The 12,165-nt window shown below is 45.9% G+C and overlaps 1 protein-coding gene across 1 annotated transcript in view; it reads right to left on the bottom strand.

Annotated features, from left to right (window-relative positions):
- Positions 1–3,692: 3,692 nt before the first annotated feature.
- LOC102452524 (perilipin-3-like) overlaps positions 3,693–12,165 on the bottom strand; it is a 33,200-nt gene continuing 24,727 nt past the window's right edge. Inside the window, exons 7-12 of the mRNA XM_075897358.1 lie at positions 8,266–8,461; positions 7,152–7,234; positions 6,660–6,912; positions 5,979–6,175; positions 5,547–5,663; positions 3,693–4,437 (exon numbers count right to left, since the gene is read on the bottom strand). Of these exons, the coding sequence (XP_075753473.1) occupies positions 4,024–4,437; positions 5,547–5,663; positions 5,979–6,175; positions 6,660–6,912; positions 7,152–7,234; positions 8,266–8,461 (1,260 nt within the window). The 3' untranslated portion in view covers positions 3,693–4,023. The remainder of the gene's footprint in view (positions 4,438–5,546; positions 5,664–5,978; positions 6,176–6,659; positions 6,913–7,151; positions 7,235–8,265; positions 8,462–12,165) is intronic.

Raw genomic sequence — 12,165 nt, 5'->3', positions numbered from 1 at the left:
TAGATTAGTAAGACAGGATTTCCCTTTACAGAAACCATGCTGACTTTCCCCCAACAAATTATGTTCTTCTACATGTCTGACAATTTTATTCTTTGTTTCAACTAATTTGCCCAGTACTAATGTTAGATTTACCGGTCTGTAATTGCCAGGGTTGCCTCTAGAGTCCTTTTTAAATATTGGCATTATGTTAGCTGTCTTCCAGTCCTTGGATGCTGATTTAAAGAATAGGTTACAAACCAGAGTCAACAGTTCCGCAATTTCACATTCGAGTTCTTTCAGAACCCTTGGGTGAATGCCATCTGGTCCTGGTGATTTGTTACTGTTAAGTTTTTCTGTTTGTTCCAAAATCTCCTCTAATGACACTTCAATCTCATAGACTTTAAGGTCAGAAGGGACCATTATGATCATCTAGTCTGACCCCCTGCACAGTGCAGGCCACAAAATCTCACCCACCCCTCCTAGAATAATCCTCTCACCTATATCTCAGATATTGAAGCCTTCAAATACTTTGAAGACCCCAAGATGCAGAGAATCCTCCAGCTGTGATCTGTACCCCATGCTACAGAGGAAGGCGAAAATCCTCCAGGGCCTCTGCCAATCTACCCTGGAGGAAAATTCCTTCCCGACCCCAAATATGGCGATCAGCTAAACCCTGAGCATGTGGGCAAGACTCATCAGCCAGACACCCAGAAAGTTCTCTATAGTAACTCCTGTCATCCCTCCATTGACCTATTTCCCACTGATAATGAATGGTCAATTAGTTACCAAGATCATGTTCTCTCATCAAACCATCCCCTTCATAAACCCATCTAGTTAAATCTTGAAACCAGATAGATCTTTTGCCCCCACTACTTCCCTTGGAAGGCCGTTCCAGAACCTCACTCCTCTAATGGTTAGAAAATCTGGGACAGTTCCTCAGATTTGTCACCCACAAAGGATGGTGCAAGTTTGGGAATCTCCCTAACATCCTCAGCCGTGAAGACTGAAGCAAAGGAATCATTCAGTCTCTCCGCAACGGCTGTATCGTCCTTGCTACGGCAGTCATGTGCATCTATGAGCACTGCAGACGGGAGCTCGCATACTGCTCCCACCCTCAGCGCAATCTTGTAGTTCACATTGGCCAGAAACCTTCTCCTCCCCCTCTTGTACCCCAGATCTGAGTGGCATGCAGGGGCAGGGAAAGCAGGGTAATACCTTAAGTTCCTGCCAACATGCTGAACCAGATCTGGCAGTTTGGCAGGCAAGATTTGACCCACAGGCCACATTTTGCCCACCTCTGCGTTGGATAGATAGTGAAGCATTTTATTGGGGAACAACAGTAGGGTAGAACAACTTTCCCTTTCTCTTCTCTCAGCCCCCAATCAGAAAAACAGTACACGTTTCATGAAAAGGGATGGGTGAGAGAAAAGAGTATTTCTCCCTCTGTCACCCCTTCATTGTTCTTCCTCAGGCTTGAATAGGGACAAAAACTGGTGGCTCTGTCCCAGCCCTGCCCATGATCCAAGCCCTGCCTGTGTGAGGTGTTACTCAGAGTGGACTCTGCAGGTGTTCATCACAGAAGCACACTTGCTCTGCTGGGGTCTTTGGCCTTGGGCCCCTCTCAGGAAGGTTCAGACACACCCTGGGCATGAGCAGAGTGAGATGGAGGCACAAGAGCCGCTGCCTGGAGCCCAGTCATGTGATTAAGTCAATCTCAGCTGCCATTTAAAAACAAATGTTTGCATCTCATGTGGCTACAAAGAAAAGCTCGAGACTATCCATGGACTAGAATCGTGATGACTTTCTAATTACACACTCTAACACCTTTGCCACACTCCTTCCCTGAGGCCCTGTGTGCGCCCCTTCTCCACGGCCTTGAACCCTGCTAACTCCCACCTCCCTTCATTTGATGCTCTCCCCCACCTTCACGAGGCTGGGGGAGTGGTCTGGGGTTGTGGGTTAATGGTGCAAGAAAGGGCTCTGGGTGGTGAGGGCTCCATCTGAGGCCAGAAGTGAGGGATCCAGTGAGCAGGAAGGGGCTTCAGGCTGAGGTACAGAGTTGGAATGTGTGGGGGCAGTGGGAAGGAAGGGTATTAGGGCTCCAAGTTACAGCCAGGGATAAGGGGTGTGTGGAGTTGACTCAGGGCTATGACAGGGGAGCATTGGGGGGGGGGGGGGGAGAGAATGTTTCAGTGCACAAGTGGATGCCAGGCTGGGGCCATAGGATCTAGCTAGAGATGTAAATACCTTTTTTTTTAAAAAAAGGTTAACTTGTTAAAATGATAAATTATAATTGTATCATCTGGGGTCTATCTAACCTGCAGCAGGGGAGGGGCTTCTCCAGCCTCTATGGGTACAGTAAGGTTGCTCCAGGTTCCCCTACATTAGGGACTCTTCTCTAGCCAATCAGGGGCCCCTTGCACAGTGGGGCCCACTCTGGCCGGCTGGGGTCTGACTGAACTGCAGCAGGAGGTGGATGGCTAGTGGGTAGCCTTGCATAGCCCTAGTGACACTTACCACGGCTCCCAGCTAGCCCTGGCAGCAGCTTCCTAGGCACAAATAGGCTGTGTACCAGCCTTATGGTTGCAGACAGCCCCTGCAGCTCCCACTGGTTGTAGTTCCTGGGAAAGGCTAAGCACTTCAAGCCCCACTAAGCCTAGAGGCTGTAGGACCCTATTGTACCTATACCAGGTGAGGAGGCCCTTGCCAGTATAGCTTCTTTCAGTTAGGGAAAGGTGCAAGTTGCAGCAGAAATGTGTGCCATGGTAACTCCTTTCTATTGCAAGGAATGCATTCATGCTGGCCTTAGAATTTAAGAGTTCCTGAAGGAGTTTCCTCTATGGAAGGAATGGGATAGGAGAATGTAAAGCAAATGCAGGACTAGGAATAAAAATAGGGCCTAACACATGGGCTAAATAAAAGCAATCACTCTAGCACCCTCAGATATGATGAGGGCCCCCCCATACACAGCCCAGGGAAGAACTACAATTCAAGCTAAGTTCCTTGACAGCCAGTTTGAGGAATGTCCAAGAATTGCTCTATTCAGCACTAATACCTCTGTTTTAATCAGAGTTAAAAACCTTTTGCACTTAAGTGCTATTAACTATTGCAGTGGAGGTTTTAGTGGAGTGGAGGACTGTGCAAGTGCCCTAAGCAAGTGCTAGGGCCAAGCTGTTTTTGAAAGTGTGGTACCTGTCATGTGAGTCTTAAAATGGTTTAATCACATGCACCAACAGAAGTGGAGTTTCATATTCTGTGACACCTACATCTCACAGCCCCTCTAATATTAAGCCTGTTTTAGGCAAAACAATCTGCTCCCTCCCTGTCACCCAGCACCGAGCAACTCAGGTAGCATCAAGCCAGCCTTTGCTAGAATGATAGTAGGAATTTTAACCAGCTTCATTGTTAGCAACTTGTGGAAAAGTAGCCAGAAGTGAACTTGACCACCACAGCAATGTGTATATGAAAGGAATTACTATCCCAGTAATTCTTCTATTCTAAGACTGAGAAGCCAATATTTAGAAGCTAGTTGACCTAGAACTATTGAACCCATTCTAGGGCCTTAATATCTGTAAGTAAAGATAAGCCCATGATGTTAATGAGGTAGTCACTCAGTACCAGTGACTGCTGTGAGCCTGAGAAATAAAGCTGTATGTTGCTGGACTAGTTGCCAGCACATAGGTCACCTACTAAAAGAACACTAGAGTATGCTATTCAAATGCAGTGACATTTTATTTTGAAGGGTCATGTCAAGAACAAACGTAGCATTAGAAGTATAGTTCATTCACCTGAACAATCTACAGCCTGACAGTTAAACAATCCTTCCCTCAGATTTAAACATCGGGGACACAAGGCCAGGAGACAGCTGAAGTACATTAGCCATATCCCTTCCTAGGGAGGGTGAGGATTAGTACCTCCAGAAATCTAGGTAGAGGTTATAGTAGCCATCCTGCAGAAGAAGTAGACTGGTGCACACAAAGCCAGAGGAGTCGGAAGCATGAGTCCACAAATTCATGGTGAAAGTTGAAATTGTGTTTTTCCAGGTCACAGGTCTTCCTTATCAGTTTTGGATGCTGCTACAATTTCCACTTCCTTAGCTTTAGCTTCAGTTTCTTGGATTTGGGGTTCCAGGGAATCAGAGCCCTTCCTCAATGGAACAAAGGGTCCCACAATCCAAGACAGAGGTGTATTCTGCATCACATATGCCATCAACTCATCCACATATTCCTGAGCCTTGGTCACCATCTCCTGGCTTTGGGTCAGGAGGCTGCTGGAGAGATCCTGGAAGGAACGGGCAGTGGAGAAAGAAGCATGCAGCTCTCCCACATTGCGAGACACCTGTTGCACCTTGTCCTGGAAGTTGGCAGGGAGCCCTTGAATGCTCAATACTAGCACCCGGCAGGCATCCTGCAGTTGCTGGAGAATGCTGCGGGACATGGCCAGAGTCTCAGACTCCATCTGGTGGGGAGACAGAAGACAATATAGATGTTCCCCACATAAAAGGCATCAGATTTGCTGCTACCTCCAGAGGTTTTGGAATACTAGAAGTTGTGCTAGGAGTTGCAGCCAGTCAAGGGAGGTCTTTGATAGAAAGACCACAGGCTGTAATTGAGCAGCCTTTCACGGATTAAGGGACAGGCACTTAAAGGTTCCTTTATCTAAAGGAGCCAATGTTGTCAGACTGCTGCTTGCCCTGCAGCCCCATGCAGAAATGCTACTGCAGGGCTCTGTTTTAAAACTGGAGATGCCCTGCCCCCCAGCACATTCCTGTTGGCCAGTTTGGCAGAAACCAGCCAATGGCAGCTACTTGAAGCAACAGGCAGCCAAGAACCATGCCTCAGTTATTCATGAAGCATGTGGCCAGGCAGGAAGTCACTTTAAGTTCTGCAGGCAGGCTAGTTTGGCAGCTGACCAGTAAGTCTCTTGGCCACAGCCTCTCTTGCCTCAAGTCTACACCCCCCCCCCCCCAGTCAACATCCATACCTTCTGCCCCCCCTTTACACCTATATACCTCCCAGATCTGGCACCCCAGTCTCCTGCCCCAGATCACAATCCCCATCTATCCTAGGTCATGTCCCAAACCCCTGCACTAGGTCAAAACTACCTGCTTCATCCCAACTCCTTCCTGCACCCTAGTCCCTTACCCCAAACCCCCTTCTGCACCCAACCTCCATTCCAGACCCTGAATCTCCTCCATTAATATCATTGAGTGCAGCCCTTTACCACTTTCTAAAGTCTTGGAGTGGACCGGTTAAATTATTGCCCACCCCTGTGTTAGAGGCACTATAGTTAGGTCAGAACAGAGCTTTGTATGAATGCTAGTTTCCTTGATTGCAGACTCATGGCCTCCAGTATGTGTTTGTAGACTGTGCTGAGGTTAACTGAAGTGTGAGGAAGCAAACTGACTGAACTGCTTGGGCATAGCATTTCAATCTAAACAAGAAATACTTTCATTATTCTCAGGTCAACAGGATTGAGGAGCTTTAAGATCAAAGTTCCTTTGGATAACTGATCAACTACCCTCCAAGGCCCAGATTACTGACCCGATAGGCAAGTCACGTACATACCTCTGGGTTGGCCAAGTCTCTGATCTCACTGCCTTTTGGCTGCTTCCAGTTGAGCCACATGTGCTGGAACTTCTCCTGGACATCCTGTAGTGTCACACCTTGCTTGGAATGTTCAATCTAGACAGGGGTTAAGATAGTCAAATACCACATCAGCATTTGCCATGATCAGTTACTCTGCATGCTCTAAACAGCAAGTTTCAGCCCTCAAATGGGTATGCTCAATGCAGCATGAGTACATCTAGTTACATAGTTCACATAGCCTGACAGTCATCTAAGCCTCATTCTCCTATATAGACCAGTGTAGAATGACCAGTGTAGAATGAGTCTGTCCTGAAGGGGGAAGAGGGAATCAAAGCTACCAGCTACTTTCTGTATTTGCCCAGGTGCCCGAGGCAGACAGATACTAGGAGTCCAGCTACAAGAGGTTCTTACCAGTCCCATGGTTTGTTGAAGCTGGGAAAGCGCCTCACTGATGCTGTGGCTGGTGCGTCTCATCTTGTCCAGGGAATAGCAGTAGGCGCGCTGGCGGAGTTTGGTGGACAGGGAACCTAAACGCACAAAGTAGCTGCGATGCTCTTGTGGTTGTGCCGCAGACACTTCAGCCCCTTCCACAGGTTCTGCAAGTTCCGCTAGAGGGAACAAAGGGAAGGTTGATCACCCTGATTAGAGGTTCGGGGAGGAGAAGGAAGGAACACTAGTGATACTGGAAATTCGGCCCAATCTACTCCAAACTGGCACAAGGGAGTTTTAGCACTTATTAAGAACTATGGAAGTAACATCAGCTTTTCAAAAAGCTGCAGCTGACCCTACTAGATATGACCAAACCTGTTTTTTGCATCCTTGGATAAAGACTATTCATTGAAGTCAGTTTCATGCCCATAGGTCCTTCCAGTACCACCCTATCCCCATTTGTTACTCGAGTCATTTTAAGTGGGCACATGCCCACCAACTCAAAGCTGAGGCATGAGGGTTAAGATATGACAGTGCTGTAGGATCAGCCTGCATTAGGCAAGAGCAACAAGACCAAGGAGAAGAATACAGTTCAGTTTGACCGAGAGGGAGGGTTCCCCTGGTTCCCCCCCCAAAGAAATTTGCCCCATCATCTGTGCTGACCTAGTTCATCCTCAGTCATGGGAAGATAGTGATCCAAGAGCGCTTCAGATTTCTCCAGCACTGCTTCCATCCCACTTATGGCAAGCTGGCCCATTCGTGAGTCTGCAATGGTGCTCATGCCCTCTGCTACCACAGATCTAGTTGTTTTCATGCCATCCTGCATGGCCTCCTTGGTCAGGTCTACCACTCTGATCATGCTCTCCTTGACATCTGTCAGTCTGGATGATACCATCTCCTGTGCATCAGACATGGCCTGGAGAGAAGGACCCATCAAGACATTACTGGCTAGGAATTAATAGAAATAGAGCAGAGTAACCCAGAACTGAACTCAAGGCAGGATGACCACCTGCCTAGTCAATCTTCAGCAGAACTGTATCTCCTCTCAAGCCCTAGGCCAGACTACTGCTCAAACACTAGCTGTTCATTTTAAGCATGGAGAAATAAGCCTATTGTTTTTCTAAATCCTGGCTATGTCACTGTGTAGCATGGTACCTTCTCAGCTGTCTGTTGAATGGTTGGTAGATTCTCCTCCACTTTCTCTGGCTCTTCAGAGGCAACAGGAACAGAGTCTGCTTCTGTCAAGAGAGACAACATAATTTCCTTTAATTCTTCAGTCTTGCTTTTGCAATATCCAGAGACCCTGACTCAGATCTGTAACAAAGCAGACACCCATGTGTTCAGGCAGCAATTGTTTGGGTAGCAGGCACTGCACACTGATACTTGCATTCAATCTAGGGCGGGGGAGGGGAGAGAAGAGGGAAGAATCTTATTTTCCCTGCCTTTCCCCATATAAGCTCTTCCATGCTAGGAGTTGACTTTCTAGACAGGGATCCCTGACAGCTAGCCCCAGTAGTTCCCTCCCAGTCAGTTACTGAAGCATGATGGTTATGGCTACCATGTGAAAGCCTTTTCCCCTCTCTATACTTACTGCAGGATTCATTCTTACCAAAAGATTCTAGGCATTACTTGTCAAGCTTCCTCATCAAGAGGGAGGTTTGTATGTTCTGGATGTAGTAGTCCTAGAGTCTCACAACTTGGAAGCTTTTTTGATCATATCACCATTTCAGCCCTGATGGGCATCAAGAGGTTTTCACAACATCTTGGTGCCAAGAAGTTCAATGAACTGGTGTCAATGAAAACAAGAATGGCCACTGCTCATCACATCAGGCAATAGCCCAATGAGAAGCTAACTAGCTATTTTAACTCAATTACCAGTGTTGTATCTCTGGACTAACACAGCTGCTACAGAGTCAGTGAGGTATTGAACCAACTTCTGCTGATGAAGCTAGCTGGAGCAGCTCATTGTTGAGAGCGCTCACTCTGCAATTAGACCCCTCTGCAAGGAGGGTGTTCCTGAAATGGAAATATCTAAGCACTACACTTTCCTTCATGGTAGCCAGAAGGTAAAGATAGGGTTCAGCAGCAGCAATTCATGTAAGTAAACCCCATCATCTGCTAGGCAGTGTTTGTAGCAATGATACAGCAGCCAATGGATACAGTCACACATACTGTAGCCTCTCTAGCACTTTACAGCTAGAGATTAAGACTCCACTGTTAAGCAATTGCGTGTCACACATAGAAAGCTCTGCATATACACTTTACTCACCCTGAGGTTCAAGTGTAGGTGGAACTGGCTGTTCAGTGCTGGCTGCAACACTGGTTAGGGAGGTCACTCCCTTCTCTGCCATGTCACAGAGAGACTTCACATAGGGATGGCTCTCCTTGGTGGAGGTGTAGGCCGTGGCAGCCAGGTCACAGGCAGTGCTGACCACAGGGAGACTGGCCACCCTCTTCAGGACATTCTAGTGAGGCAAGGGAGAGAACAATCAAGTCAGGGAAGCAATGGCCTGTCTGGAGCAGACCCATTGGTTTGTGAAGGGGTTATACCCTTGCATGTGGTAGCCACCATTAAAGGCTTGCAAGTTGTATGCAAGGCCTCCTAGCTCATCAGAAGCAGCTGCTAGGCTGAAATTAGAGTGATGCAAGTCTTAGAATGGTCACTAAAGCACAGAGCGGGTGCCATCAGAAAACCACCATGTATTTACATGTTTTACCAGCAGTGATCAACAAGCAAGTACCTACCTGTTGCTCCTCCTCCCCATGCTCTGGGGATGGGATATCTATGTCTCTTCCATTAGCAGCCATGGCCTAGTCAGATATAGCTGAAGGAAGGCAAAAGGAGAGGCTTGAGTTGCAAGTGGTAACTGTTCCTAAGAAAGTTACAGCCCCTCAAGTGAGAGGGGAGTTCTAGTCCTAGACTAGAAAGAAATGAGTAGCCTGTTGTGGGACTACAAGGAGTCTTTGCTCTTTAGTGACTAGAATCCATTTCTACTGCTTTTTTTTTTTTAAAAAAAAAAGCAAACATTGCAGTTCTACTACAGCTTGAATCACAGAACACTAGAATAGGAAGAGTTCTAGTTTGTAAGCCCATTGGAGACAACATCTAGGTAGTTAGGAAGCCAAAAAGCCATTTAGTAGTAAAATTAGACTAAAGAATGCAATCCTGTCTCTCACCACTCAAGGGGCTTAAGGTTAGCAAACACTGAAGTCCCCAGAGTCTACCTTTCAACCCATGTCCTACTCTCAGCTTCTAAACACAATACAACACAATCACATTCCAACCATTTCATAACTGCAAAACCAAGAATAAAGAAAGATAGTAGCAAAAACAGCCTTAAAAACCTTATTCTCACTGCCTTTTCTCAGAACTCCAGACACAACCTTACTCCTCATAGCCTCTGGCAAGATTTTATACACACCTGGTGATGTCATTGTTTGGGGGTGGATGGTGAAATACTCAGGACTGACAGTTCAGGGAGCCAGTGAAAAGAAGGCCTCCATTTCCCTGACCAATAAGAGAATGGAAATCCTTTGGGGACTGCAAAGCTTAGGAGTGAGTTCTTCATCATAGGTGATTCCAATTAAACCACTTTGGTTGTTTATTGTCATCAAGCTGAACTCACTTTGATTCCACTGTCTGCCTTGCAATAGACCTTCCCATGATTTCAAATAGGCCTTGCAATAGTTGTTAGATAGGATAAATCAAATCTTCAGATGCACCTATGTGACTTAAAAAGCCATTGACTTTCATTGACATTTTCAATGGGAAAAGGGAAACAAAGGAAGGAAATTGAAACAGAATTTCTACTTTTGTTTTGGAAAAACTAAAAAATTGAAAAAATTAAACCCAACCAAATATAAGCCATGTCTAGAGGTACGGTTGCAGAGAGCAATGTGCCTGTTTCATCATTGGCCACAGTTTCAAAATAAAAACTGGCACACTGTACCACAGCGTGGCACTCAAAGATTGGTAATTTTCTCTGGTGCTTAGAATACTTGCCTAGGATTTGACCTGGGTTCAAGTCTGTGCTCCACCAAAGACCTCCTGTGTGACCTTGGGCAAGTCATTTAACCTCTTAGTGCCTCAATTCCCCAGTGTGCATAGGCAATAATAGGGCTTCCGAGCTTGATAGAAGTTTTGTGAAGTACTTGGATACTTTGGCAATCAGAGCCATGTAAATACCTTAGATACTGCACTATTTCGTCAGGGAACTGGGGCACTGTCATGGTTAGTGCAACTGGAATAGCTTTCCCCTCTCTTCTTTGAGCCCCCATTTTTTAAAAAATGGGACATATTCCCTTAAAGGGGTGAGTGGAAGAAAAGAGAGTTTATCCTTCTATTGCCCCTATAGAATCACAGAATCATAGAATGCAAGAACTGGAAGGGACCTCGAGAGATCATCAAGTCCAGTCTCCTGCCCTCACAGCAGGACCAAGCACCATCCAGATGATCCATGATATATTTCTATCCTGCCTGCTCTTAAATATGCCCAATGATGGAAATTCCACAACCTCCCTGGGCAATTTATTCCAGGGTTTAACCACTTTGACAGTTAGGAAGTTTTTCCTAATGTCCAACCTAAACCTCCCTTGCTGCAATTTAAGCCCATTGCTTCTCATCCTAACCTCAGAGGCCAAGGAGAACAATTTTTCTCACTTCCTTCCCTTTTAGATACTTGAAAACAACTATCATGTCTCCCCTCAGTCTTTTCTTTTCTAATAAAACAAGCCCGATTCTTTCAGTCTTCCCTCATAAGTCATGTTTTCTAGACCCTTAATCAATTTTGTTGCACTTCTCTGGACCTTCTCCAATTTCTTCACCTCCATCTTGAATTGTGGCACACAGAACTGGACACGATACTCCAACTGAGGCCTAACCAGCACAGAGTAGAGCGGAAGAATGACTTCTCATGTCTTGCTCACAGCACTCCTGTTAATGCATCCCAGGATCATGTTTACTTTTTTTTTTTGCAACAGTGTCACACTGTTGATTCATGTTTCGCTTGTGGTCAGCTATGATCCCTAGATCCCTTTCTGTAGTACTCCTTCCTAGACAGTCGCTTCCCATTCTTAATGCGTGAAACCGATTGTTCCTTCAGAATGGGAAGTAACTGTCTAGGTCAGGAAGAAGTACTGCAGAAAGGGATCTAGTGGTTGTTGTTTTCCCCTTTATTGTTCTCCCTCAGGCTTGAATTGGGACAAAAACTGGTGGCTCTGTCCCAGCCCTGCCCACGATCCAAGCCCTGCCTGTGTGAGGTGATACTCAGAGCAGACTGTGCAGGTGTTCATCACAGGAGCGCGCTTGCTCTGCTGGAGTCTTTGGCCTTGGGCCCTTCTCAGGAAGGTTCAGACACACCCTGGGCATAACCAGAGTCAGATGGAGGCACAAGAGCCACTGCCTGGAGCCCAGTCATGTGATTAGGTCAATCTCAGCTGTAATTTAAAAATAAATGTTTGTATCCCATGTGGCTACAAAGACAAGCTTGAGAATATCCATTGACTAGAACCGTGATATTTGTGTGTGTCATCACCCAGACTCCAGCAGAGGGCGAAGCAGCATCCAGACCAAAAGAGAGAACTGTTTACCTGGCCCTTGCAATTCCTGGTGTTTGTTCACCTCCCTTGACTTCAATAGGGAAATGGCTAGCTGGGCTCTGTGGAATTGGTGGCATCTGGCCCCTTAGCCCCAAGGGTCAGAGTATGGCCAGAGGAGTGTAAATTGTTCTTTAGATTTAATGTTGGTACCTTAACCAGTGCTGAATCCATGTTATGTCCCACCTTGTGGTCTTCTTATAGTAGTGCTTTCACCTTCCCTTATGCACCTGTACCCCAACTGGGCAACTAGACTGAGATTCTGAGATACTGCCTCTTAGCTGCCACCTTTCCCACTTGACACTCTCATGTAACACCGAAATATTTTCATGTGGACAAAGACTGAGTAAATAATATATTTTTCATTTCAAAGACAGATCCAAAAATAAAATTAAAAACAGTTCAAATCAAAATTGATTTTTTCTTCAGTTTTTCCTCATGAAAATGGAACTACTGAAAAAAAGTTTCAAATCATTGAAAAAAATTAATATAATGCTAAGATATTTTATAGTTTTTCATTTCCCATAGATTTTGAGTATTTTTTATCCTTTCATCCCTTTTTTTAAATTTAGCT

This window comes from Pelodiscus sinensis, chromosome 1 (assembly GCF_049634645.1).
Source record: "Pelodiscus sinensis isolate JC-2024 chromosome 1, ASM4963464v1, whole genome shotgun sequence".
In the NCBI taxonomy this organism is placed as follows: domain Eukaryota; kingdom Metazoa; phylum Chordata; order Testudines; family Trionychidae; genus Pelodiscus; species Pelodiscus sinensis.
This window is presented reverse-complemented; position numbering and strand designations above follow the sequence as displayed.